This window comes from Pleurotus ostreatus, assembly GCF_014466165.1.
Source record: "Pleurotus ostreatus strain PC9 chromosome Unknown scaffold_5, whole genome shotgun sequence".
NCBI classification, from domain to species: Eukaryota; Fungi; Basidiomycota; class Agaricomycetes; order Agaricales; family Pleurotaceae; genus Pleurotus; species Pleurotus ostreatus.
The window spans coordinates 344,490-369,081 of NW_023503160.1; the positions used below are offsets into that span (position 1 = coordinate 344,490).

General features: G+C 50.7%; 7 protein-coding genes across 7 annotated transcripts; 3 read left to right on the top strand and 4 right to left on the bottom strand.

Annotated features, from left to right (window-relative positions):
* Window positions 1-470: 470 nt before the first annotated feature.
* PC9H_007077 (uncharacterized protein) lies at window positions 471-1,943 on the bottom strand (the record flags this gene model as incomplete). Its single annotated transcript, XM_036776613.1, has 10 exons — window positions 471-488; window positions 533-602; window positions 660-837; window positions 892-954; window positions 1,012-1,093; window positions 1,149-1,189; window positions 1,246-1,433; window positions 1,493-1,695; window positions 1,755-1,820; window positions 1,872-1,943. The coding sequence occupies 10 exons, from the start codon at window positions 1,941-1,943 to the stop codon at window positions 471-473; spliced, it is 981 nt and encodes a 326-aa protein (XP_036630233.1).
* Window positions 1,944-3,019: 1,076 nt separating this feature from the next.
* Window positions 3,020-5,467, top strand: PC9H_007078 (uncharacterized protein; the record flags this gene model as incomplete). The annotated part of the gene is made up of 11 exons (XM_036776614.1): window positions 3,020-3,284; window positions 3,339-3,427; window positions 3,475-3,559; window positions 3,653-3,976; window positions 4,027-4,095; window positions 4,150-4,199; window positions 4,253-4,297; window positions 4,350-4,439; window positions 4,496-4,611; window positions 4,678-4,793; window positions 4,857-5,467. 11 exons carry the CDS (start codon window positions 3,020-3,022, stop codon window positions 5,465-5,467), a joined length of 1,860 nt encoding a protein of 619 aa, XP_036630234.1.
* A 602-nt stretch (window positions 5,468-6,069) lies between these two features.
* Window positions 6,070-8,355, bottom strand: PC9H_007079 (uncharacterized protein; the record flags this gene model as incomplete). Its single annotated transcript, XM_036776615.1, has 9 exons — window positions 6,070-6,258; window positions 6,326-6,609; window positions 6,659-6,818; window positions 6,873-7,494; window positions 7,549-7,577; window positions 7,631-7,698; window positions 7,753-8,134; window positions 8,193-8,205; window positions 8,258-8,355. 9 exons carry the CDS (start codon window positions 8,353-8,355, stop codon window positions 6,070-6,072), a joined length of 1,845 nt encoding a protein of 614 aa, XP_036630235.1.
* A 4,610-nt stretch (window positions 8,356-12,965) lies between these two features.
* PC9H_007080 (uncharacterized protein) lies at window positions 12,966-15,041 on the bottom strand (the record flags this gene model as incomplete). Its single annotated transcript, XM_036776616.1, has 3 exons — window positions 12,966-14,270; window positions 14,322-14,939; window positions 14,997-15,041. The coding sequence occupies 3 exons, from the start codon at window positions 15,039-15,041 to the stop codon at window positions 12,966-12,968; spliced, it is 1,968 nt and encodes a 655-aa protein (XP_036630236.1).
* Window positions 15,042-15,746: 705 nt separating this feature from the next.
* Window positions 15,747-17,221, top strand: PC9H_007081 (uncharacterized protein; the record flags this gene model as incomplete). Its single annotated transcript, XM_036776617.1, has 5 exons — window positions 15,747-16,004; window positions 16,058-16,359; window positions 16,414-16,579; window positions 16,636-17,031; window positions 17,090-17,221. 5 exons carry the CDS (start codon window positions 15,747-15,749, stop codon window positions 17,219-17,221), a joined length of 1,254 nt encoding a protein of 417 aa, XP_036630237.1.
* A 107-nt stretch (window positions 17,222-17,328) lies between these two features.
* On the bottom strand, window positions 17,329-21,348 carry PC9H_007082 (uncharacterized protein; the record flags this gene model as incomplete). Its single annotated transcript, XM_036776618.1, has 1 exon — window positions 17,329-21,348. The coding sequence occupies one exon, from the start codon at window positions 21,346-21,348 to the stop codon at window positions 17,329-17,331; it is 4,020 nt and encodes a 1,339-aa protein (XP_036630238.1).
* Window positions 21,349-21,740: 392 nt separating this feature from the next.
* On the top strand, window positions 21,741-24,584 carry PC9H_007083 (uncharacterized protein; the record flags this gene model as incomplete). The annotated part of the gene is made up of 6 exons (XM_036776619.1): window positions 21,741-21,933; window positions 21,987-22,265; window positions 22,317-23,596; window positions 23,647-23,764; window positions 23,818-24,365; window positions 24,429-24,584. The coding sequence occupies 6 exons, from the start codon at window positions 21,741-21,743 to the stop codon at window positions 24,582-24,584; spliced, it is 2,574 nt and encodes an 857-aa protein (XP_036630239.1).
* Window positions 24,585-24,592: the final 8 nt, after the last annotated feature.

The following is a 24,592-nucleotide window of genomic DNA, read 5'->3' on the forward strand; positions in this document are numbered from 1 at the left end:
TCCACCTACCGGTAGTAGGCGTTGTAGGCATACATCATAAACTGCGATTATTGGACCATTACTGGCTGGACTCCTAATACTTCACCCATTGTGTCTTGCGTATCTTATACCAAACGCTTGATTCATGTACCTCGGAATTCTACAATCCAACTCACGCGTCCAGCGTGACTTTGTAATAGATGTGGCAACGCGCTACGCGAACTACTACCGATTGGATCCCAACGTTCTGGTGTGGATGAAAGCCTTGTCTGACTTCGGAAACCTCAAGTCAACCAGTACAGCACAATAGGATCTTCGTCCCAAAAGGGCACAAAGGCGCTAACTCAAACCTTGAGCGGTATGAGATAGTCATGTTCTTCCCACGGACGCTTACTGTCAGAAGATTCGAGAACAAAATGTCATTGAGATAGTATCGACACAGATAAATGACCCTAGACCCTGAATTCAAAACTGCATACTTTCCTAACGCGTTAGATGCATTGGTGATACTGGAAGAAAAGCAGTCAGTTAGTTTATGGTATAATCCGGGGACAAGGTGACGAACATAATCGCTTTGCACCGTGCATGTCGTTCCAGCGACACAGGTGGTTGGTCCCGTATAACTGAATGGAGATTAACACCACATCATCACTGTCGATGGAGATGGAATCTAGACGTACCCAATGCCACCACATTGTCCCCATTGGCCGACCGTACCGGTGGATTGAGGGGGAGCAGACGACGTGCTTGTGCGTGTGACGGGCGGGACGACAGAGCTCGAGCTCGAGCTAGAAGGGAGAGTAACAACGCTAGAGGATGTGGGTGTTGTTGTTCCGCCACATTTGAATACAGCAGGTCCTTTAAGGTTGAATTAAGTGAACTTCGCCCCGTTTGTACAAGAAATTTACATACCTGGGATGATGTAGTTTGTGATGGGGGGATAGTAGATGCCGATGAGGATACCGGGGTCAGTGCCTACGGAATGATAAAAGCGTCAGAATGAACTCAATCATTTTTTGGAAGTAAACACACCGCTGTAGGCACCAGGGAAGTGGGCAATGGGGGAAGGCACTGCATTGCCTCCACCAGTGATTCGGAGCTGAGCGCATTCCATCTATGGGGGTGCTGATCAGTCTCGTCGTCGGGCTCCGAGTAATCTTTGAACTTACATAGAGCTGGGCACCAGGGTAAGAGCCCGCTCCATGGAGGGCTAGCGAAAAGAAGAACATAAACACTCGAGCTGGAAGAGCCGCACAGCAAACATACCGATCAACTCGACACGAAGGAGGTACTCTCCGTCTTGGATACATTCGGGAATTTTGAAGGTGACAAGGCCCTTGTTGGCGATGAGTCGGTCTACGGCCCACGTTGTCCCAGGTCCATAGCCATCTTCGTAGATCTTAAACCAATCGAGACCAGTCACGTCGGTTTGTAGGGCTGACGGAACTTTGGCACTGTTTCGCGAGTGTGTTATCAATCCAGACAGACAAATGCATTTAGAAATTGGACGTACAGATAGGCAATAATTGGTCCTTTGTGAGAAGGATCAATGGGGTCGGATGCGTCGTTCGGGTCAGGTCCTGAGCCACCATGATGCCATTCAGCGGTAACGCTAGCACCAGCGGGGACGTTGATGATGGCTTGGGACATAGGCTGCAGGAATGGATTGATTCCCCCGTTACAAATAACATCGTTAGAATTGACATCTGTGATAGGCTATTATGTGTAGGTAGTTGTGAGTTGTGAAGAGCTAATGTTACGAATATTAAACGCACCCCATTGTAGTTTGGGACTCGAATTCCGACGTTGTGGCCTTGGGCGACGCCGTTTACCCAGAGTTCCTGGATCCTTCATCAGCGCATTGAAATTCGGGCATGCATGAAAGAATATACTTGGAAAATCGAGTGGGCATAGGCGCTACCCAGGAAAAAAACCAGCGACGCAACAGAGAGGGTAGATTTCATCCTGAAAAAGATGTTCCAGTTGCTTCCTTTGACCCCCCCAGATTGCGCCTGTTTTATACTGCAGACTCGAGTTGAGCCTGCGCGTAACGGCTAGCCACGGGGGAACAAAATCCCTGGTATAGAGCTATTGCGGTCAGTTGAGAGTACGCCAAGTGACGGTGGCCTAATGGGTCATCAGTTCTTCCGAGGAACAAAGCGCCCCGCGAGGACGGAACCGCTGCAATATCGGAATGATAGCCATGGTACGACGACAGTAGACGGATCCGTCGTCAATCTTTGACGCACGGCAGCGAGGTTTTGGCTAAACTTTATCCGATATTTCAGCCAGAGAAGCAGAGACTTTAGACTTTTGCGGGGAAGAATGTTAGAAGGGTGCGGATTGAGGGAAAATGATGCTTCGAGGCGAGCCAAATGAATACGCGGGGGTGGGGAGTCCAAGTTGCCCTAGAGGGAAGGATGAAGCGTACTACAAGGGAGGTGGATGGATTTCAGCGAAATAGACGTTATCGTGGTCTCGTGAGCCATTTTCGCCTTTTCTCCGATCACTCACCAGATCGATTGCGTTCAGGAACATGCAAGGATTTGGCGTTTAATCCTTCAAAAAGTTCTACTCTCCCTTCCGATTAGGGCCCAACACTAAGGTTGGTCGTCCGAGCATTAAGGTGTGGGGAGATATGCATGTCAACCACAGGCCGGATCACCTCAAAGGAAGCAGTCCGCAAGTAAGTACAACTTGAATAGCTTACGAGTCAGAAAGGGGATTCAGGAGGTGCACGTGTAGATCCCACGCCACTGATGTCCAGAAGTTGGAACTTAAAAATATACGGTAGCTTTTGCGCCCGAATTCTGTGAACCTGCTTCAATGCTCTATTTCGATAAAGGTGATTCCGTTGCCCAAAAATAAGATACCACTAGTATCGTGATTGCAGACAAATCTGCTATGCCCATTGCTTGCAGACCGCCTGCACCTTGTTTACGTCTTTACTGGTTTGCGTAAACATCTCACAAGCGAGCGATTACATAGTCCGTCGTTGCACATCTGGAATTGCACTGATTGCAACAGTACACCTTAGCCCATGGAGAAGACAACCGAGGACACAGTATCCTCGCAGGAAGAATCTCAGGAAACGGCCAATACCTCGCTGACACAACCAGCCACTCAGCCGCCGCCTGCGCTTTCGGAGGAGGAGAAATCACGTCTCTGGGGTTATCTGGTTCCTACCTCAGCAAGACTCCCCCGCATCGATTTTTCTCGGGAGAAACACGTTTACATGATCGGTCGTCAATCAACTACCGGGCAGCGCAGAGTTTGCGATGTGGAATTCGCTGGCAATGGCATTAGTCAGTAATAGGTTGGCCAAATACCCGAGGAAAATTAGTGACGCCGTGTTGTAGGCCGCAGGCATTGCCGGTTGGAATGGAATGGCGAAGATGGAGAGACAGCCATGGTCAAGGTAACGGATCTGTCCACGAATGGCACATTTGTAAGTTGTGGGTCCATCATCGATGATGCGATGCTGATCATGAACAGATTAACGGAGTTCTTATACCTCCTAAGAGCTCTGAACTCTTGCGCGATGGAAACATCCTCGCATTCGGACCCCAACCAAAGGAGCGTACCGATGCTGATGTCGAGGAGCCATCAGAACCTTACCATAGTACGCGTGCTTTTCAGCTGGATTCTCTGACACTTACCCGAGGTACAACAGGTTATCAGTTCCATCTTGCCAGGTTCGAGTTACCAAAAGCAGGATTGCTTCACTCGTACACGCTTGCCCACTTTCTCGGCAGTGGGGCATTCTCTACGGTGATGATGGGCATGCATCGTGAGACGGGGAAAATATACGCGATCAAGATGATCAAGAATAAAGCCAGACCGATGGTCAGCCCAGATCCAAGCCGCGCTGAGGATAGCTTAGTATGGACGTACCAGAAATTCGCCGGGACAAACGAGTTCAAGATCATGGAGAGACTCCAGCATCCAAATATCTGCGAACTCAAGGAGTTCTTCATCGAAGAGAATGGGGACATCAGTGAGTAGATTGTGGGGTCCCGGTACCATTACTAAATAGAAATATTGCAGATCTTGTGTTGGAGTATGTCGACGGAGGCGACCTTCAGGCCTACGTCGCTAGGGCCGGCCGAAAATTAAGTGAGTTTCTTTCTGCAATCGCCTTCGGACGTCATTTATAGCTACCGCGATTAGACGATCACGAAGTACAACATGTATCCTATCAGATTTGCGATGCGCTAGCCGTTAGTACAACCGGTGCACTTACTTTCTGCGCCATTCATTTCTATATGTACAGTACATTCATGAACAAGGAGTCGCCCACCGTGATCTCAAACCTGAGGTTAGCTGACCAGCCGCGGAAGTACCATCCCCTTGCTTAACTTCTAGTGTAGAATATTCTTGTCACGAAAGGCGAGCCTGTCCAAGTAAAGATCGCGGACTTCGGACTCGCTAAGATGCTGGTCGGCGAGACGGAGTTGAGAGTGAGTCATTGTCCACGGTCCGTTTGCTAGACTTGCGATTCTCACCCTTCTTGAAGACTAGATGCGGAACGAGACCGTTCTGTGCACCCGAAATCCTACTTGGGCTCGACAGAGAAAAAGGATACAGCCTCAATGTTGATAGCTGGAGCGTCGGCAATATTGTTTATTACATGTATGTCCGCTCCTCCTTGCAAATCAGTGTCTACTCAACGAGCTCGGTCTCTTTACTGATTCTCAGGTTTGTCGTCCATGGGGCCTATAATCCCGAATGTTGGACCCTGGATAGAAGGGGGAACGTCGTCGACCCGGATATAGACTGGGACTCTCTGGGTAACTCGAATGCCAGCCCCCAAGGTAGGTGTTTTTCATGGACTTGGCCCAGGGGTAGACTTAGCCAACGCTGATATGTCGTTTCAGCCGTTCTCTTCATCAAATGTCTGCTAAAGCTTGATCCCAGCAACCGGCTGGCTCTCAAGGAAGCCATATATCACCAATGGTTTGCCTATTACTCTCCTCCCTTGCGGAAAGCACCCGAAAAGTATCCAAACGTTCTTAAGGAGAAGGGGAAGAAGAACGTGAAAGTCACTTATCTCGTTACCCCCCAAAACTCGCTTTCCCATATCCCCGGGTTAACTCCCCCTCCGCGACCAATATCGACATCCACCATTACGGCGGGGGATCCTACGCCTTCCCCCTCTCCACGACCACAGCAACCCATGCCCGTGCTCCCTGTGGAAGTTGTCGATCCAGATGGTTCATTGGGCTCCAGTTTTTCGGACATGTCACTCAAGGATGACAAGGACGAGGAAGCAGGAGAAAGGACGGATAATGAAGAGGAGCCCAAACCTGATGGACCGCAGAAGGCTCTCAAACGCGGCCATTCTCAAGTCTCTTCCAACAACAGCATAGGTGGGGAAGTGGCTCGACCAAGCGGGACAGCTCGAGCTGCAGAGGCGACCCCAACACAAAGAAATCGCGTCCCCCGAGTTCCTGCCGGCAGGAAGAAGCCTCGGATTGAAGAATCCTAGTCTTCGCGTTGGCATATCTCGCCCAATCGCATGTAATCTCCCTGTATTGTATCTGCTTCTATTCGCTATCTTCGCTATCTCTTCGCAGTCCTAGTTCAGTATATCTTTCTTGTTCCAATTCGCTATTTACGCTGTACATTCACCCGCACTATCTTACAACGGAACTCCCCGGAATCTAACAATGAAATTGTATGCGTAACTTCTGGTGTGAGCGGACGCTAGTGTATATGTAGTTCTGCGGACGTACAACAATATACTACTTAGGATACATGAACGATAAACATTACTTCTAATATAGTCCCACAGCTATAAGGTATACATAGTAACTACAAGAGACGTAAGCTAGGTCAACGGGACCGCCTTGGCTGTGCCAACTGGGCAAGGAGTCGGAGTGCACTGATTCTCCAACGGGGATGCTACAAAAAGAAAAGACGGAGGGAGTATGGGGGTAACCCTAACCATATGTACAGTATCGTGGTCATAGTTGTTCAGCACTGGTGCGGATGTGCGAAATCTGGTAGCCTGTGCGCACATATTGAGAATACAACAAAAAAGTTTATCGCCACGAGTTACCCGCAAGATACACCCCCCATCACTTGTCGTTAGACAAGCCGATGGATGTACCCAAAGGACGCACGCATGAGCTGGCTGGCGGCCGAGTAGGGTTTCATTGCTGATAGCCCCGCTCTAAGCCCCGACCATATGCTCTCCTCGCCTTCGACGACGCCGTGTATTGCGCGTCGTTTAGAAATCTCGTTGATAAAGACTTGACATGCTGTGACCCATAATGACTGTAAGCACAATGTACGAGTAGAAGTCAGAGGGCGCAGGGGGATGTGAAGGAGGAAATAGACTCACGCCCATCAGAGGGTTTACGAAACCGAGGTCTTGCTGTGCGTTATCGACGATGGAGCGAGCTGCGTTCATGCAAAGGTCGTTGGAGTTTGCGTTCGCGTATGCAAATACATTGTGGAGTTTGATGATGGCAGCGTTGGTGACGGCATGAGCCAGCGTCACCTGGCGAGGGCGACTTTCGCTCCCATAGGAGTCAAGTGACGGGAGACTAGCGTGGAATGAGCTGACGAGCGAATCAAGCGATTGGAATGCTGAATGAAAGATCTGGGCGTCGCGAGTTGGCATATCTAATCATAGAATTAGATGCAGCTCAAGAAGTCGGCAACAACTACAAACCTGCAGAGGCCTGGCCAGACAGGAAGGAGGCACGATGAAAGAGTGTAACAGCTTTTGCGATCATCTCGGCGTTGGACATCTTGCCTTGAATGGGATATTCTGCGCCTGAGAGAAAATTGCGGATCGTTGAGCTTCCACGTAAATCCTGGGTCAGAAGACCCTAGATAAAAGTTAGAATCAAAGGACAATGTCAAGACGTCCGGGTATAACTTACATCTCGGTATCCTTCCATGTCCAAAGGCCAGGGTGTGTCCACCAGTATTCCGGGCGCGTCTAAGGCACCGCAGAGAGCACCAGCCGGATCAACAGCCGCCGAGAGAGACTTGTGGAGCGTCCACACAGCCCAGAAGCCATTGATGATCTCGCCTTCCTCCACACTATCTCGTGGAGACATCACGTTACTTGTGTTCTCCACCACGACTCCAATGCCAGGCATGGGTGGGGGTCTGGCTGATCGCCACCGGTGTAGACCACAGCCAATAGCTAATGAGACGGCGCCACCAGCATGGGTCTTAGCCTCGAGAATCTTTCCATTCCGCCAGAAGTAATACGCTAGAAGAACTTCTGCTTGAATAGTGTGAAGCACACGATGTGGGTGATCGCGTGTAAGATCCGTAGCAGTGTTCTGAAGGGCCCGCGACAAGAAGATTTCTTCGTACGAGATCAAAGGATCTTGCTGGGAAAATTGAGCACCCCAAAGATAGACTGTGCTTAGTAGTCCCATGGTGGGTCGCGGTGTCTGGCCAAAACGAAGGGGTCGAAGGGCATCAGCTCGGAAGCGAGTTGGGTGGAGGAAGAATCCCAATTCCGTGACATGGGGAAGGAATGAGTCGAGCCTAAGAGAACGAATAAACACCAATGAGGTCGATAGAAGGTGAAGGATAACATACAAAGTCTGGATTACGGGCAGTGGAGGTTCCTGAGCGCATGGAAAGTCAGATGTGGTGTGTTAGAAAATAATCTTGGACGTACCTCATGCCCCAAGAACGTTGTAGCGTTTTGGTAAGGAGACGAGACACTCGATGATCTGCCACTCGAGCCTGTCAGGCATGCTGTAAGACTATGTGATTGATGTCCGAAAGGTCTCGACAAACCAGAAATAGGGCTCGAGGCCGTTGGAATCAGGTACGGCGCAGTGTTGGGGGAACCTTGCGATGCAAGCGGAGAATCGAATGTAGACAATGGTGAAAGCAAGGAAGAAGCCTCCATGGGAGCTTCCGCAGCACGGGATGATTCAGCGAACGACTGAGAGGCCCCAAGTCGGCTTTCATTGTAGGGGCGATATGGGTCGTGCAGCGTCACTGATGGAGTGGAGTCGTGGGGGTTCTGCAGTTCATCTAGACGAGCTTGCAAGCTCTGTATCGTCTCCTCGAGAACCTTTGTCCGTGACCTCCCCTGCGCATCTGAATACTCGCATCCATCGTCCTTCGGATGTCGCATGCATGGTCCACATATTGGTTTTGCTCCGTCGCATTTCTGGAGGTTGAAGTGGTCAATCTATGTGGCACGGAACATTTAAAGCTTCTATACTCACAATTTTGAGGAATCTACATCAAAAGTTTAAGGAACGGCGAAAGAGATGGTATGGAAGTAAAGTACCTGCAAGAGATGCACGCTCTACCTCTCTTCAAAGGTTTGGCTGCTGGCCTTGTACTTGAAGACGAAGAGGGACTGCCGTGATTTGAATCCGAGGTCATTAACTGTTGAGATGATGGTAGTATGGATGGAGGAGAGGGTATGGGTATGAGCGGAAGTGGTGGTGTGGATGAGACCCAGGTTCGACTTGAATTCTAGAGTGAAGGGAGCCACAATCCCCGTAAAGCATCCTTTATATAGGATGCATTCGAATATACCGGAATCTTCTGGTGCGGCACAAAGGTCTACCGTGCAGTTCGTCACTGCACCGACATGCAAAGGCGATCGACCAGAGTTCAACCAAGGAAAGAGGCAGTGTCGATGAATCAGTCTAAGGCCTCACCACGTGATCCGGGGAGCCCCGGAAAAGCCCGATCACTCTGTAGGAGCCTGGAAGTCGCCGCGTCATGAAAGTTAATGAGTTGCCGGGCCGCGTATTGAAGAGGGCAAAAGAGTGTGGACACATATGCGCACCACTTGCGAGCATGCTTCGGCAATGCGACCACAGCACTGTGTAATTCCCTTTGGCTACTCCGAGCGACACCAACGAGCACGATGAGTTCGGGAGAGCGATCAGGAAGGCCGCATACCCAAGGATGCTCAGCGCTCCGAGGCCCATCGATCGACGATTCGAGACTGTGCCTGCAGGGACTTGCAATTGTCCTTTCGCGGTCTTGGAAGTAATCGTAATCTCATCTGACACCTTGTCGGCCCCGCTGTGTCGATTGAAACACTGCAGCCTTAAAAAACGGACTGGTTGGTAAGAGCAAAGCAGAAAAAATAACTGTATGCCGTATAAGTAAACAACTTCCCAGTGCTGACTCACCCAGCTCAGTAAGAACAGCTGCAAATTGACGTGTGCTGACTAGGCATCGTATCATCGATACTGCACGGAACTATGCAAAGATCTTGAGACGCATCGCGATGAGTTGGGGCAAAGCGAAGCCACGACTCCGGCCGGAGTTGCACGACCTACCGTTGGATGCGCTTGTTTGGCAACACCGTCAAGCTCTTGGAACACAGTGCCACACACGCTTTTCCCGAGGTACATCCGCCTACATGCCGGTTGCCGGCTGAAACACCTCTTCATCTCTACATCCACCTTGTCAGGATGTTACGGTGCTCATCCTCAATTTTTAGCTCTTGGCTGGTCGCGGATCCCCAGGTTCCGACGTCGACAACGCGTCTCCATTTACCGGTTACAGAGACCGAGTCGCGTCATTTCCGACGAAATGGAACAAGAAGACGAGAAGGGAGTCGTTACGCGTGGTTTCTGTTGACGCGCTCGGTGTGTGCCTTAGTCCTGGCACGGCTCATAGACGCGTAGTTGCTGGATCGTATAATTTCCGAGCAGTGGCTAGGTAATATGGCTCGTCCTCCGGGAGGTACCTTTGCCATAATCACGGAACGACTGGACACACCAGCCTTTGACCAAATGCAATTGTGCGCAATATTTCTCATTTTGCCCTCTTCCGCCTGCTCTTGGCCAGTTTCGTGTTGGACCGTAGGCACAGCGACAACCCACCACAGACACAGACAGGCAATCGGATAAAGCAAAGGCGGCCGGTGCTCACGCACAGTAGCCCCATTTCCCCCCGAACAGTGGCTAACCACTGTCTTCGATTCCATGGGGTGACCTTCTGCAAGGACCTTTGACCAAAAGGGACCTCGGTCCTGCTATTAGCTAGTGTCTCAATATGCAAGTACGGCATCATCAAATTTCGGCGTGTATATATTCATTGTACGTCAAATTTATCTCCCAATCTCGCTGCCATGCAATGTCAAGAGTTGTGGATACGCAAGAAGCTGACAACATCGTGTTGCTCGGTGCAATTTTTGCGGTTGGACATGCGAAATACGAACGCATACATGTGCTTCTATGGTGGTGGCGGCAAGTAACATTGTTCGTACGTGATCGCTGTTCTTATTCCGTTCCATTTATAGCCCAAAATTTTGCATGGTACGATCACCGTGACTTCTGAAGGCAGATTCGCTCGTCCATTCCTCCATTGGATCTCTTGGAGGCACCCTGGGGCAGTAACTCTATCTTGGCATGTGCTCGACACATCGAACAAACCATCAATCAGTACGGAACATTTTTATTCTAGAAAATTAAGGCACTGACCATACGCATTATAGCGCTCAATATACGGCTGCCTGGCCAAACGGGATCGTGGATGATCCAAAGGCAATATCAAGTCCTTTGAGCTTCGCAATCCGGTGCGTATATGCGTTTGATGTATGGTAAACCCATCTCCCTGTTTCTGGGAACGACTATTTATGCCCATTCTCCAACAGATTCCCGGCCCGGCTGGTCCCTCCGTACCAGAAGTTGCGGTTAAGCCTCCAACTTCCATGTGCGGCTTTCTCGGAGTGCTGCGTCGTAATATGATGTTTATCCTTTTCTCCTCTCTCTTACATCCATGATAAAATCTACATTTACATACGATCACCGCGGCCTTCCACGATAAACTCACACCGAGAATTCAGTCAACGATTTAATCGCCCGGAGCTAAGTACCTCTTCTAAGTTCTTGGTGATGCAGCTACCAAGGATGAAGGACATGCGCGGACTCAAAATCCAAATACTGCTATTTACCATCACCGAACCGATCAATCTATTTTTGGGGTGGTGAGCAATATTTCCCAACAAGTTCCATGTTTCTCATCGGCTTCATTCGGTCGCAGGTTTTCCATGATACGACCGCAGCGGCCTACGAAGCCTTGTCAAAGACGATTGTCTAAACACCAAGCAAATCAGTATGTGCACCAGATGATGACTTTGACTTGTCGGTCCTATGTTTGTTTCTTCTCCGCGTTTGATGGATTAGTAAACCCGTTAGACACTCACCGCCAAAGCCGCATCACCACATCTGTCATCCCGACCACAGCAAAGCAACTGGTGCAGCATATCTATCATCTATCTGTGTGGCGTTGTGTCGTCACGGCGGCCACTAAAGACCCGCCCCCAGACGCATGGACGCAGTAGGATCACCAGTATCATCCTGTCTAAACACAGTACTGAAGATCTGTCACTTTAGAGTTCATCAGCATCAGGTATCCCCATGTATCGGGCATAAACCCAGCATCCCGAACATGTCTTTTTCCGAACGGATCATTGGTTCATACTAGGTCGCCCGACGCACAGCTCTCCCCAGTGCGAATGCGGCGGCATACAGCATGCTCACTAATGCCCAAGAGTGCTTGGCTTCTGCGATTTTCTACTGCTGCGACGTATCGGACCGCGCCCATATGTCTTCATCGGTTGCCTTCGCGCGGTGATAGAAAGGCAATCGACATGGCGTATCCCTGCACTTGCGACAAGATGACTAAGCCTGAGACGAACAGGATAAACTCATGAAGCGGAAATTTTGGTACGCGCCAGAGCGTCCACTTCCATTCAACGACGGGTTTCTCACATTCGAAACCGCCCGTTGCTGGTAAATTCCTAGTCGATTGATATGTGAAGCAATTTTTATACAGTAAACTTCCATGCGAAGGCGTCGCACACCAAACGCTCGGTCGCGCACAACGGTGCGAAACCTCTGCAACATACCGGACCGCTATATCCTCCATTGCGGTCATTGTCTTTTTTGGGATGCAATATTGCATCCTCGAGGAATCATTGGACACACATTCCTCGCCAATCAGTTGAAAATTGTCGCCCATAAGGGTGTCCATTAACTGCGTTGGGACCGTAAACGCGTGTCCCGAAGCTCGGAAAAGCGTCAGAGGTTCATTTACCTCCAGGCTCGTGTACCTCATTGCGATTCCGAACGCTTCGTCCCTCGTGGATTCCCGGCGGTACCGTTTAGGCGCACTTCGAATACAGCACACCGTTGCGAAGGGATGTTCTATCTATCCGCCGGACGAAGTATACTCCCCTTGGCCCCTGCGATAAAATGGAACAAGGTTTTCAGCGGCGTCGCTTCTGAAAACCATCTAATTGGACGGTCGATTTTCGACATACACCTTCGTCCTTGTCTGTCAAATCTTTCTGGTGACAGGTATTTTCTTTCGTGGCGTCAGACAACAATGAAAGTGGCGCTCGTTCTAGCTACTCGGCCGGGCCGCATCGACGTACATCCTCGTTCATCGCGTAGCTTGGCATCTGTTGATGGTGCCTACCTCCATATCATCATCATTGACAGCAAATGTCGCCAAAGCGCATTCGTCGGTGTATTTGGACGGCCGTGCACTGTTACCCCCAAAGCGGCCGTTACGGCCATTAACCCGTGTCGATCCGAGATGATTTCTCAGGCCGCGGCTATGTACGATGATCATCTCTCCTCTCGCCGAGGCTCTGAGCGTCTGCGTACAAATGGTGGCCGTTGAGCGTCGTCTTGGCTCAGTTACGAGACGATGAAGTCTGGACAACTTAGTTGAGGAAAAAATATCACGGGTCATCTAGGTGAGCCGAGACAACGTCTAACAATGTTCCTTGTAACATATCCCTTGAAGGTTGCTTGAAGTACGTAGGCCCCATCCAGCTCCTTCCAAGCTCCATCGATCGCTGATCGGCCCGCTAAGTTCTCGCTGGTCCATCAATCTCTGACCATGAAAAGGCTATCCATGGAGCGATTGGCGTGAGTCTTCACTGGAATGCTGTCCCGGTTATTCGGCAGATGTATTCCCGCAACAAGTACAAACAGGCAAATTCATAGATGACATCATCAAACGACAGTAGCGCTGGTGACAGTCAGTGTCAGTGTCAGCGTGTCCCAAACATGTTCGCCTCTCGACGAGCTTCCCATTTTCAAACTCGGTTTCTCGTCAGAATCAAAAACCCCATTCTGTTCAACATGCGCCATTTCTGCGTATTGCTGGGAGAAGAATAGCTTGAGGAATCCGGTGTCGGATTTTTCCCCGTCTTCCAAAGTGAAGGTCATAGGTTCCGCGTCGCAGTTTTCATATCCGAGCGAAATTTCCTGCTTACTACGCCACGGCGCGGCCATGCTATTCGAAGGTGGAAGATACCAGGGCGAGATCGAGTAATCGGAAGGATCGAAGTAGAAAAGGCAGGGGAAGAAGTCGAACTCGGAGAGGTTGCGCAGCGTCATCCCATAAGCGGCGCTGCTATTCGGTAACACAGCCTGTCCTGATTCAAGTAGATCTGGGCTGTCCTCTACGTAGGGTGCGTATGCATCACCCTCGACTTCCTTCAGCCGGTGCAGTTCTAGTTTGACGAGCTCTTTCAAGGGTTCCTCTGGGTTCATTCGGTTGAGATGGAACTTGAAGTGAGCGGCAGCCACGAGGACTTCGGAGACAGTCGTCGGATCGGAGGGAATGGGTTTGAGCATACGGGCCGCATGACGGCCTATCCAAGGATCGACTCTCTCAATCTGTAGCATTTCACCGCTGAAACTGTGCAAGACGACGTCCGCATCTAACGTGGAAGTAGCTCTTGCGTACTCTGCTCTGCTCGTTTTGGGGTTGACGAACAGCTGCTCGAGCTTGCTGTATTGCTCTGGAGTGACGGTTTGGTTGTCGAAGTATACCAAGAGGGTGGCCCCAGGATTCTCCCATCGTGTGACCAGGCCATACAACGGAGATGGAAGCGATGTAACGGAACTGTCAGTATGGGATGCCAAAACGGAATTCATGGACCGAACTGTGGTAGCATGTCCCACCGCCAGAGGCGTAGATGCACTATTTCTCTCGCTGAAAATCTGGAACTCCGTTCCACGAACGACACCTTGCAAGGACCCCGCTTCGACCTGCAGCTTGCCACTCTTTAACTGTTTGACGGGGAAGAAGCGTTTCTCCTCTTCGTTGGCGTCGGCGGTGAAGAGAAAGCAATGCTTGTTGTCGCCCTCGCATTGGGGGTGTTGCCCTTTGAGCCGAGGAAGCAACTCCATCAATGATTGGTATGTGATCTTTTTGGCGGAGATCTGGGAGAGCGTCCGAAGTAATGCATTTGTGAAAGCACCAGACATCTGCTTTGTGTCCGGATTCAACGTTTCGCGAGCTCTCTCATCCTGTCGTCCCATATGAATGCCTCTATTTTTCGTGGCAGAAGACTGACTTACTTGACGACAGGCGGCCAGCAACACATGGGACGCCATGTTGCGAAACCCTGATTTGGGCTTGAATTGAACCCCACGAGACGTGTTTACATTCCACAAGTCTTTGTCGATATCTGCAGGCGGCGTCAAGGCCTTGTCGTGACTTCGGACGTTGAAAGGATATTCTTCGTCATCGGAGCTGCGAGTGCCACTGCCCGAGTTACAGCAATCAAGGATAACAGTGATATTGTTGTTATCCTTCGCTTGCGCGATTTGATGGAAGATACCCCATAACGTACGATCAGGGATACCGTAAACGTGGGGTACGTCGTCGTCTTCGGAGGATTCATCATGCGGGCATATCGTTTCCGACATCATATCGTCCGTAACCCAGCCATCTGGTGCTTCCACTTGCGCGCCATGGCCCGCAAACCCGAAAATCATCGCATCTTCCGGGCCTATTTTGTCGTTTTGAAGGAATTGGGATCTTAATGCATTGAGGATGCCGTCACGCGTTGCTGCTTCATTCGTGAGGCAGAGGATGTTCTCTTCGGGGACATGCAGCGATGTTATCAAGTGGTTCCTGTAGGAATTCGCATCGGAGACACAACCGCTGAGATCCTTGATTCCGGGCGATCTATACTTTTAGATCGGATACGTTATTGAGTGGCTCTATTCCAAGAGCAGAGATGGACGAACTCTATCAATCCCTATGAGGAGGGCAAATGCGTTTGAGGTCTGCATCACGATGTCTGTCAAATACAACAAGGACTGACTTGCTTTTATATCTTGCTCTTATCCAGGGTAGCACAGATCAGTGTCGTTGAAACCACATAAAACCTCCGCTGAAGCGCCCCAATGGCTGATGTCGGCGTTCGAGCGTTGGAACGAAAACAAACAAAACCACACAAGCATCATCGCGAATCAGGCATCGTTGAAGTAACCCGTCCATCAGCTCTGATACGAGTGTCATATAAACGCGCCCTGCAGCCTTCGAATAAAGTGGAGGCATTGACCAACATTGTTTAAAAGTAACATCGTTACAATGCGCGGCGATCCTTCTACAGGGGCCATTGACAGGAGCAACATCCCACCGTCACGGTATAGTCACGGTATGCTACTTCCTCATTGCGCTCAAAGCTGTTTGGGGTTGCGTAACTGGTATAACTGACTCAGATTTGTTGGGATCCAGATACTACGGGTGTACCTTCATTCGCAACTGGGTATACATGCAGCGCGCATATCCACTTTACGTCGGAACTCTGCCCATGCAACTGTTCATGTGGTATACTATACCTGCGGGAAGAGGTCCCCTGCGTGTTGGCAATTGCTATCAAGAATCTTACAAGAATCTGACTCGAGGACCATCAATCTATCACGTAATGGCCAATTGACTCACTTCCGCCCATGTTTAAATGAAGAGCCTGGAGACAATGTCCCGTTACAATGATGCTGCCAGGTTATACTCCATCTTCTCCGCCTCCTCGGTACATGAGCACGGCAGGTCACGGCGAGAAATCGCTTGCTCACACACCTGGGGAACGACCCGCCCCTACAAGCACATTCACTAGACATGAAGGTCGCACCTCCATCATTCTGGACTCACAAGAAGACAACATCGAAAGACCAAGTTATGGACGTCACGCTGTTGTTTCAGGCGTAATATATTTCGAAAATCCCTCTATTGTAGCTGAAGTCGTCGTCAAGGTGTGTTGACGTCTTGGTACGCTGCGCATATGCTAGAGCCTTTCCATCGACAGCTCGAAGGGAAAGTTGAAGTTTCCCTTCTCTCTACCGGAGACTCGACGTCTTATAAAACATTAAACACACACTGTCGCCTCACTTGGCAAACCTCTGGAAATGGCACGACGTGCCCCAATCTTGTACCATTCCGGCTCCATCTCCCTCCAACATTTGAATACGAGCAAGAATCTCATCGTATGCCTCCTTCGTATGAGATATTATCACCTGGGTCGTCTGGCCAGTTTGTCCGGTGCCGCTATCAACTAGTAGTTGCGATTACTAAAAGACGAAGTGCAGTGTCTTTGATGCGAGATAAAATGTATGTTATTCGCTCCCTCAAAATCCTAGAGATACTGACCTTGGCGGCGTACAGTATGACGATTCCATTCAACTACTACCCCCGAATGCGGCCTGAAATGCCCATTGTCAGCGACGGACATGATTTCTTTGCTTCTATCAAGATGAATCCAGGAGAATGGCATCAGGCGACCTCACAGTCTCAGCCCAGTAGCGGACATCTCAGTCCGATCACTGTCGACGTGAGCTCTTCTATCCATATATCGACAACAGCTCAATGTTCCATCACCTTCTCCAGTTTTTTATACCTGCGACTCGCATATTTGCTATAACCGATATCATACCCTTCCATATACAACTGTCGGGTGACATATCATCGATGAGAGCTTTCTTTCCTGAACTTCCACCCGAGGTCTACCCGCCCACGCTCCAACCCTTGAAGGCATCTTGGAAACGCAAGAAACCACGGTGGAAGTTTCTTCGCTTACTTCTCGTGCGACAGGTTTCGGCCCAGATCCATGGCCAGACCTCTGAAGATAACGCGCAGACCAGTGAGGGAACGATTCTACCGTTACCGCCAGACATTTTCGCGGTATCAGAGAACCAAGAACTCCAGCTTCATTGGAAAGGGGAGATAACGGGCGGTCCGAACCTCGCGGTGGGTAGTTTCAGCGTGCCTAATCTGTCAGTGCGAGTGAGTAGAATGGTCTCCCTGGCCTCCCCTTCTCCATCTTCGTGCTCATGCATCTCAGGACGTTCTCGTGTTAGCATTGACGCCTGCATCCAAAAGCCTCTTCCTAGAAGCCAAATGCATCGTGCCTATTCGTCTTGTAACGGATACTTGGTCTGGCGCCGACACAAGCCAATCTCAAACTGCAGCGTAAACTCTACATGGTACATTGCAGGAACGACTCTCCATCTATTACATTACACGCATGTGTATAGGACGATATATATAGGCTAACAATTTTTCAACAGCACACGTCGGCTTCTAGTTGCACCATACACGAGCGTTTTGGAAGAGCTTAAACCACGGCCCAACTCCAGACCACGTCAACTGCTGACCTTGCGTGTACCAGCTGTTACTCTCTAACGTCACGACGCGCTCTGGATGCGGCATGAGAGCCAATATGCGCCCATCTGGTGTCTGAATGCCCGTAACGCCCCCAGGGCTACCATTTGGATTCAAGGGGTAATGTTCAGTCGGCTTCCCGGATGAATCAACATATCGTACAGCCACAGAGGCCGTGGTTTCGAATCCTGATCGGTGGTCATCATTCTCGAATGAGACGCGCCCCTCCCCGTGTGCCACAGCGACAGGCAACTTGGATCCAGCCATATCACGAAAGAATACCGAGGATCGAGTAACGGCGTTGTCGACAATCTCTACCATCAACGTACGGGCTTCAAACCGTTCGCTGCGATTTGGCAAGAACTCTGGCCAAAACTCCGCGCCGCTTATAATCCCCTTGAGATGGCTGAAGAATTGGCAGCCATTGCAAACACCCAGCGCAAAGGTATCATCTCGTCCGAAGAAGGTAGTGAACTGGCTACGAGCCGCCTGATTTAATAAAACAGAATGCGCCCATCCCTTTCCTGCACCGAGAACATCACCATACGAGAATCCACCACATGCTGCCAGACCACGGAAGTCTTGCAGACTGGTCCGGCCACTAAGAATGTCGGACATGTGTACATCAATTGCGTCGAAACCAGCAGCGGTGAAAGCCCACGCCATCTCAAGTTGGCCGTTGACGCCTTGTTCCCTCAGAATAGCAACTTTCGGACGTCTGAAGAGGTCGCGAGATGGGGAAACAGAAAAGGTCAGGTCATAGAAGAGGCCGTGATGCGAGCTTGAATCGATCAAGGAGTATTCTTCGGCTGAGGTTTCTGGATTGTCACGAAGAGCTTGCATTTTGTAGGACGTTTCTGCCCAGGCTTTCTGCATACTGCCTCGCTCCCCGTTGTATACGACTTCGTTGGCCTGGCGGACCAGGAAAGCTTCAGGGTCGGATGGCTTGCGCAGTGTGCCAATTATAAAGATGGACTTCGAAGGGAAACCTGTCGATTCAAATATATCCCGAAGGAGTGGCAACTGTGACTCCCGAATTTGGACCACGGCACCAAGTTCTTCGTTGAATAGAAGTGGTAGTGGATCAGTCGAAGGTGAATATTCGTCTAAAGATATCTCGACGCCAATCCGAGAGGAGAAGCACATTTCGGCCACTGTCGTTAAGAGTCCGCCGTCGGAGCGATCATGATACGCAAGCACAAGATCTGGAGCCACCTCGCGAATCTTTTGACACCCTTGATAGAAGGCTTTGAGAAGAACTGGATCCTCGACATCTGGGGCTTCATCGCCAATCTCTTTGAACACCTGAGCGAGAGCCGACCCTCCAAGTCTAGCTTTGCCGGCGGCGAGATCAATCAAGATCAAAACGGTGGGCTCGTCCAAATCTGTCCGAAGCTCTGGTGTCCAAGTCGCCCTGACATCCTCGACTGGAGAAAAGGCTGTGACAATCAAGGACAAGGGCGAGGTAACTTCCCGTTGTTCGTCTCTGTCACTCCACTTCATCGACATCGACATCGAGTCTTTACCCACTGGGATTCCGATGCCTAGTGCAGGGCACAGTTCAATGCCAACGGCTTCGACCGCCGCGTACAAGTTGGCACCTTCGCCTTCCTTTGAAGCGGCACACATCCAATTAGCGCTTAGTTTGATGCTCGAGATGTCTCCAGTGTGAGCCGCTGCCAAATTCGTGAGAGATTCCGCAATGGCCATCCGAGCTGATGCTTGAGGGCTGAGGAGCGCAAGGGGCGTTCGTTCCCCCATTGCCATAGCTTCTCCAGAGATAACATCGAAGCCATAGGAACTCCGCGTTACTGCCACATCGGCGACAGGTACTTGCCAACGCCCAACCATCTGTTCCCTGGTCACCAGCCCAGTGATAGATCGATCACCGATGGTGACGAGGAACGACTTGGAACCCACTGATGGAAGGCGCAGGACTCGATTCACGGCTTCCGATATGCGATCTGCGGGCGAAGCTGAGGGCAGGTATTTGGCCAGGGTAGCGTCGAAGGCATTACGAGTAACCTGAGGCTTGACATCCTTACGAGACATCCTGGGTGGTTTCCCGAAAAGCGTTGACATCTTTAATCGTATCACATCTCGAGACAAAAGTCTGTCCGTGACTATGAGTTCTTCTTCAGCAGTTGCTTCGCCTACAATGGAATAGGGAGCTCGTTCACGTCTTGCTATCTGTTCGAAGATGTCGGCTTTATCTGAACCTATGGCCAACACGTATCGCTCTTGACTCTCATTGCACCAAATTTCCATCGGAGACATTGACGAGTCTGCAACGAGAACGTCTCGGATTTCGAACCGAGCACCCAACCCAGAGTCGTGGACAAGTTCCGGGAGGGCATTCGATAGACCACCCGCTCCGACGTCGTGAATACTTTGGATTGGGTTCTCCTCCAGACTAACGCAAGCATCGATTACTTGTTGGCAACGTCTCTGCATCTCTGCATTATCTCTTTGCACCGAAGCGAAATCAAGCTCTGCTGAGCTGGCACCCGAGGCCTGGCTTGAAGCTGCTCCCCCTCCGAGACCTATCAATAACCCAGGGCCACCCAAAACGATGATTTTCGCTCCGGGAGAAATGCTAGTTTTCAAAGCAAATTGGGGGCGAACGTTTCCATAGCCGCCGGCGATCATGATCGGCTTGTGGTAGCCCCTGACTTCTGTCCTTTCGCCCGATAGAGGGATACGCTCAGAGAATGTGCGAAAGTAACCTGTCAATGCTGGTCGCCCAAATTCGTTGTTGAAAGCACTTGCACCGAGAGGACCTTCAATCATGATATCGAATGCGGAAGCAATGTGTGAAGGCTTCCCAAAGTCCGTTTCCCAAGGTTGCTCGAATCCTGGGATAAGGAGATTTGAGACGGTGAAGCCAGAAAGGCCTGCTTTGGGTTTGGAGCCACGTCCAACGGCACCTTCGTCGCGAATCTCACCACCTGAGCCGGTCGCAGCCCCAGGGTATGGCGACACGGCTGTTGGGTGGTTATGAGTTTCGACTTTGGTGAGAATGGGCATGTCTTCAAGCTGAGCGCCGTAGAGCGTGCCGTCCTTGACGCTGAATCTGGGAGCGGGGTGGCCCTTGATGACGGCAGCGTTGTCAGAGTACGCGGAGATGGTGCCGGTACCGTTCAATTGTTCCGTGTTCCGGATCATTTGGAACAGTGACCGTTCTTTGGGTGTGCCATCGATTGTCCAGGACGCGTTGAAGATTTTATGGCGACAATGCTCTGAATTGACTTGGGCAAACATGAACAGTTCTGCATCGCTAGGATCTCTGTTTATCGGCTCGGCGCCAGAAACATAGGCCTCCAGTAGGTAGCTGATCTCGTCGGGTGCCAGCGCGAGGCCGAGTTCCTTGTTTGCTTTGCTCAGCGATTGCTCGGCAGATGGGGAGCTATGGAGGTCGATGGTTCGTAGGGGCTTGGGAGAGTGGTGAGCGAATATGATATCTTCGTTCGGTAGCAAGAACTGAACGACCTGGGTCATGCGATCATGGATTAAATGGGAGAAACTGTCCACGTCCGCTTGCGTGAGGAGATACTCATCCTTCGTGGCGATTTTGTAAACAATTCCGCGTTCGAGGCGTTCTATACGATCGCCAAGATTGCAGATTCTGGCGATATCTGTGGCTTTCGTGGACCATGGAGTAATAGATCCGGGCCTGGGTAGCACAAACAGTACATTCTTCCCTGCTTGCACTGTGGGCGGGCTGATGGAACCATTGCCGTAGGATAGTAGTAAGTCAAGGGCCTTTCGTGAAGGTGATTGGGGATCCAAAAGTTCTGCATCACGACTCTGGATAAGGTGCAACCACGGCGCCTCAAGTGACTCCACGAACGGGCATTTCGCCTGTATTTGCTTCAGGAGTACTGATCGCTTCGACAGGGACAGCGACGATGACCCACAAAGCAGCAACATCCTGGTCATATGTCAGTACACTTGCCCGAGAATGAGCTGAATGGAGGTTCATATACCTGGGTGCCGCTCGACCAAATGAGAGCTCCTAACAAGATTCAAATTTCGCTATTTCATCGAACGCATTGAAAATCGCATCTAATCTAATCCTATCGCCCAATTTGGAATCTTGCCCGAACTTTTGCAATAGACACGTCAAACTATTTCTTCACTTTGGGTGGTACTCGGCACTCAGCGGGGGGAACAATCGTCGCAATCCTTTGGCCGTTGTGCGCCCAATCTGTTCCTCGGCGAAGTTGGCAATTTTTCAAATCAGTTTGAGTTTCCAGTGCATAAGCGCCAAAGATGGCTCCGCACCATCACCATCCCCGACATCGAAGCTCTCATCCTAGACTATAGAAAACATGGCGCGAGGGGACAATCGTGGTGGGAAAGGATCCGGAAGAGGTGGAAGAGGTGGAGCAGGAAGAGCCCGCGGTCAAAACTTTGGCAAGAAGCGGGGCGGAGGCAACTTTCGTGGTAGAGGTCGAGGTCGAGGAGGGGGGCTTGGTTATCAAGATACGGATGTGATGGATTTCGTTCTTCAGCGATGGGACGGTATGTCTCTCTCCGTTTCTCCGTTTCTATATGACATGAGATTGGCACAATAGATACGGAAAATGCGAGAGGATCACCGTCGTCCGGCAGAGGGTCTGTGACGAGGAATCCGAACGCCGGCGCGGCGATTCCTACATCGGGCGCCTCCACTCCACGAGGGCGTGGTCGAGGAAGAGGTCGGGGAGGCATGCTGCGCGCGGATGCACCGCTATCCAAACTCCTTTTCCAAGAGCGCCCTTTGCTTCGTCCTATAAAGTTTGTCAAGTCAGTAAATACACCAACACTCTTCCAGGATGAAGAGGAAGTGTTCAAACCTGGGGTTGAGTCGGCTGGTACGTTTTACGTTCTGATCAATGCGCGGCATCAATAACAGGACATTACAGGGGATGAGGAAGCCAGCCATGTCCCAACAGCAGATCAAGTCGCAAGAGTCTTCAGTGGCAGTTTCCCTAGATTAGAGGATGGCGAACTGGAAGAGATAGACTTTCAGGATCTCCACAAACTCGCTCTGGTTCCCGAGTCGCAGGTCACCGAAACGCAAACCGTCATGGAGGAAACTTTCACCGGTGTGCTATCGACAACAGAAGGCTTTTTTGTTGATACAACGCCTTCTGTTAACAAGGATACCTCCATTAAATACGACACCGTCACCCTTGAAACTGCACCTTTGGGCGAGAATGATGATGATGACGAGCAGATCGTCTACGTTGCTCCTCATCCCCGAGTTTCTACTCGGGCACACTCTCCTTCGATACAACATCCCATACCGCCGATTACTACTGAGCCTTTCAACACCGTCGCCGCTGCCCCGTTACCAGAGGTAATCGACGTTCCAACAACGCAGCTATCGACAGCATCTTTCGATTTCAACTTTGCTCCTAGTCCACGCAAACAACCTCGGCATGCCCCGGTCTTCACTGCCAGTGCGCGGTCAAAGGCAGTAGTGAAGCAAAGGACACGACTTGGTCGAGCGATGAAGCGTAAGCAGAAGTCCGGCGGATTCACCGCGTTTGGCGCCATGATGTCCGAAGCACAGTTGAGAGGCGAGGAAATCAAAGATCCACGTTGGGAAGAGAGGAGAAGAGGGGATTCTGATATAGATTGGGGCGACGAAGATGAGAACGGCGCTGTGGATGAAGTATCTAGTGGCATTGGGGGTATGGATCTGGACCCGGATCTAGAGTTGGATGCGAACGCGATGAAGTCGTTCGTTAAGAGCATGAGTGCCGGAGCTAGCAATCATGTCACCATGGACGATGTGGCAGACGCTGAAATGATCAGAGAAGAGGATGAAGCGGAGGAGAGATCGGAAGATGGCGGTAGCAGTCAAGATGGAAGCAGCGAGGATGAGGACAAGGAGGTCGACGCGGCCGTAAATGCAGAGGAAGAGCTTATCATTTCGGAGGCTCTTGATTTGGACATGGAGAATGAAGCCGCCAGTGGCGACGAAGACGACGAAGACCTCTCCGATGAAGAGGAGGATGAGGATGGCTCCGATTTAGACCCAGGTGGCAGCTTCCAAGCACGCCTGACCCGCATTAGGGCGAACTCGAAAGGGAAACAGCGTGCCCGAGACGCGGACGTCGACAGCGATGACAATACGGACGAGGATCTGGGGCAGACTCGCGCCCAGGAAGATGATGACTTCATTGCACGTATAGAGGTCTGTGGTATTCTACTATCTCTAGTATATCCCTCCTAACATGGTCAAAGGAAATGTTGGACGAGAACGTTGATATTCTGAATGCTCACGACCGCAAGCAAAGAAAATCATTCTTCAAGGCCATACATGATGGAGACTTTGACGACGTAGTTGGATATAATACTCCAAGTATGGTTCACTTCTTGTTGTCCTTTCTGAAGCCCTCATGCTAGTTACACTAGAACGTGCGAAAGACAAAGGCAAGGATCTTCCACCAGAGTTGGCTGCTCTGTGGGAGAAAGACCGACAGAGGAAAGCAGAGAACAAACGCCTTCGACGGCAAGCACAACTTGAATTTGCAGCAGATCCCTTTTCCAACAAGAAAGGCGGGAAGAAAGGACAAAAAGCTGTCCTTGCCGCCGCCAGACTCGACCCTACGAGTGTCTCCATGCCTAACCGCATTATCGACATGCAGACGCTGGAGAACAAGATCAGACAGTTCATCGCGAATATCGGTGGCCCGAGGACGATGTCACTGCCACCTATGCGGAAAGACCTTCGAAAGATGGTACATGAGATGGCTTTGGCCTTTAACCTGAAAAGCAAGAGTGAAGGGAAAGGCGATGCGAGGTATACGACGCTGACCAAGACGACGCGCACTGGCGTTGCAATAAACGAGTTCAAAGTCAGCAAGATCGTTCGTAGGTCTGGGGGACGTGGGTTCACGGCACCCCCGCGAAACGGCAACACCAATCAAATGAAAATGAAGGATGGCGATGAAGTTGGGAAGGTTCGTATTCATTGCTGTTTGTATTTGGACTCGAGAACGTGAACGCTGATTTTTTGCGAATAGGCTGCGCCGAAGATTGGTGAATCGAACATAGGCTTCCAGATGCTGGCGGCGATGGGATGGTCGCAGGGAGAAAGGATCGGCCTTTCTGGGGGCTTGGAAGATCCTTTGACTGCGATCATGAAACGCACGAGGCTTGGATTGGGCGCGACAGTGTAATGTAGCGT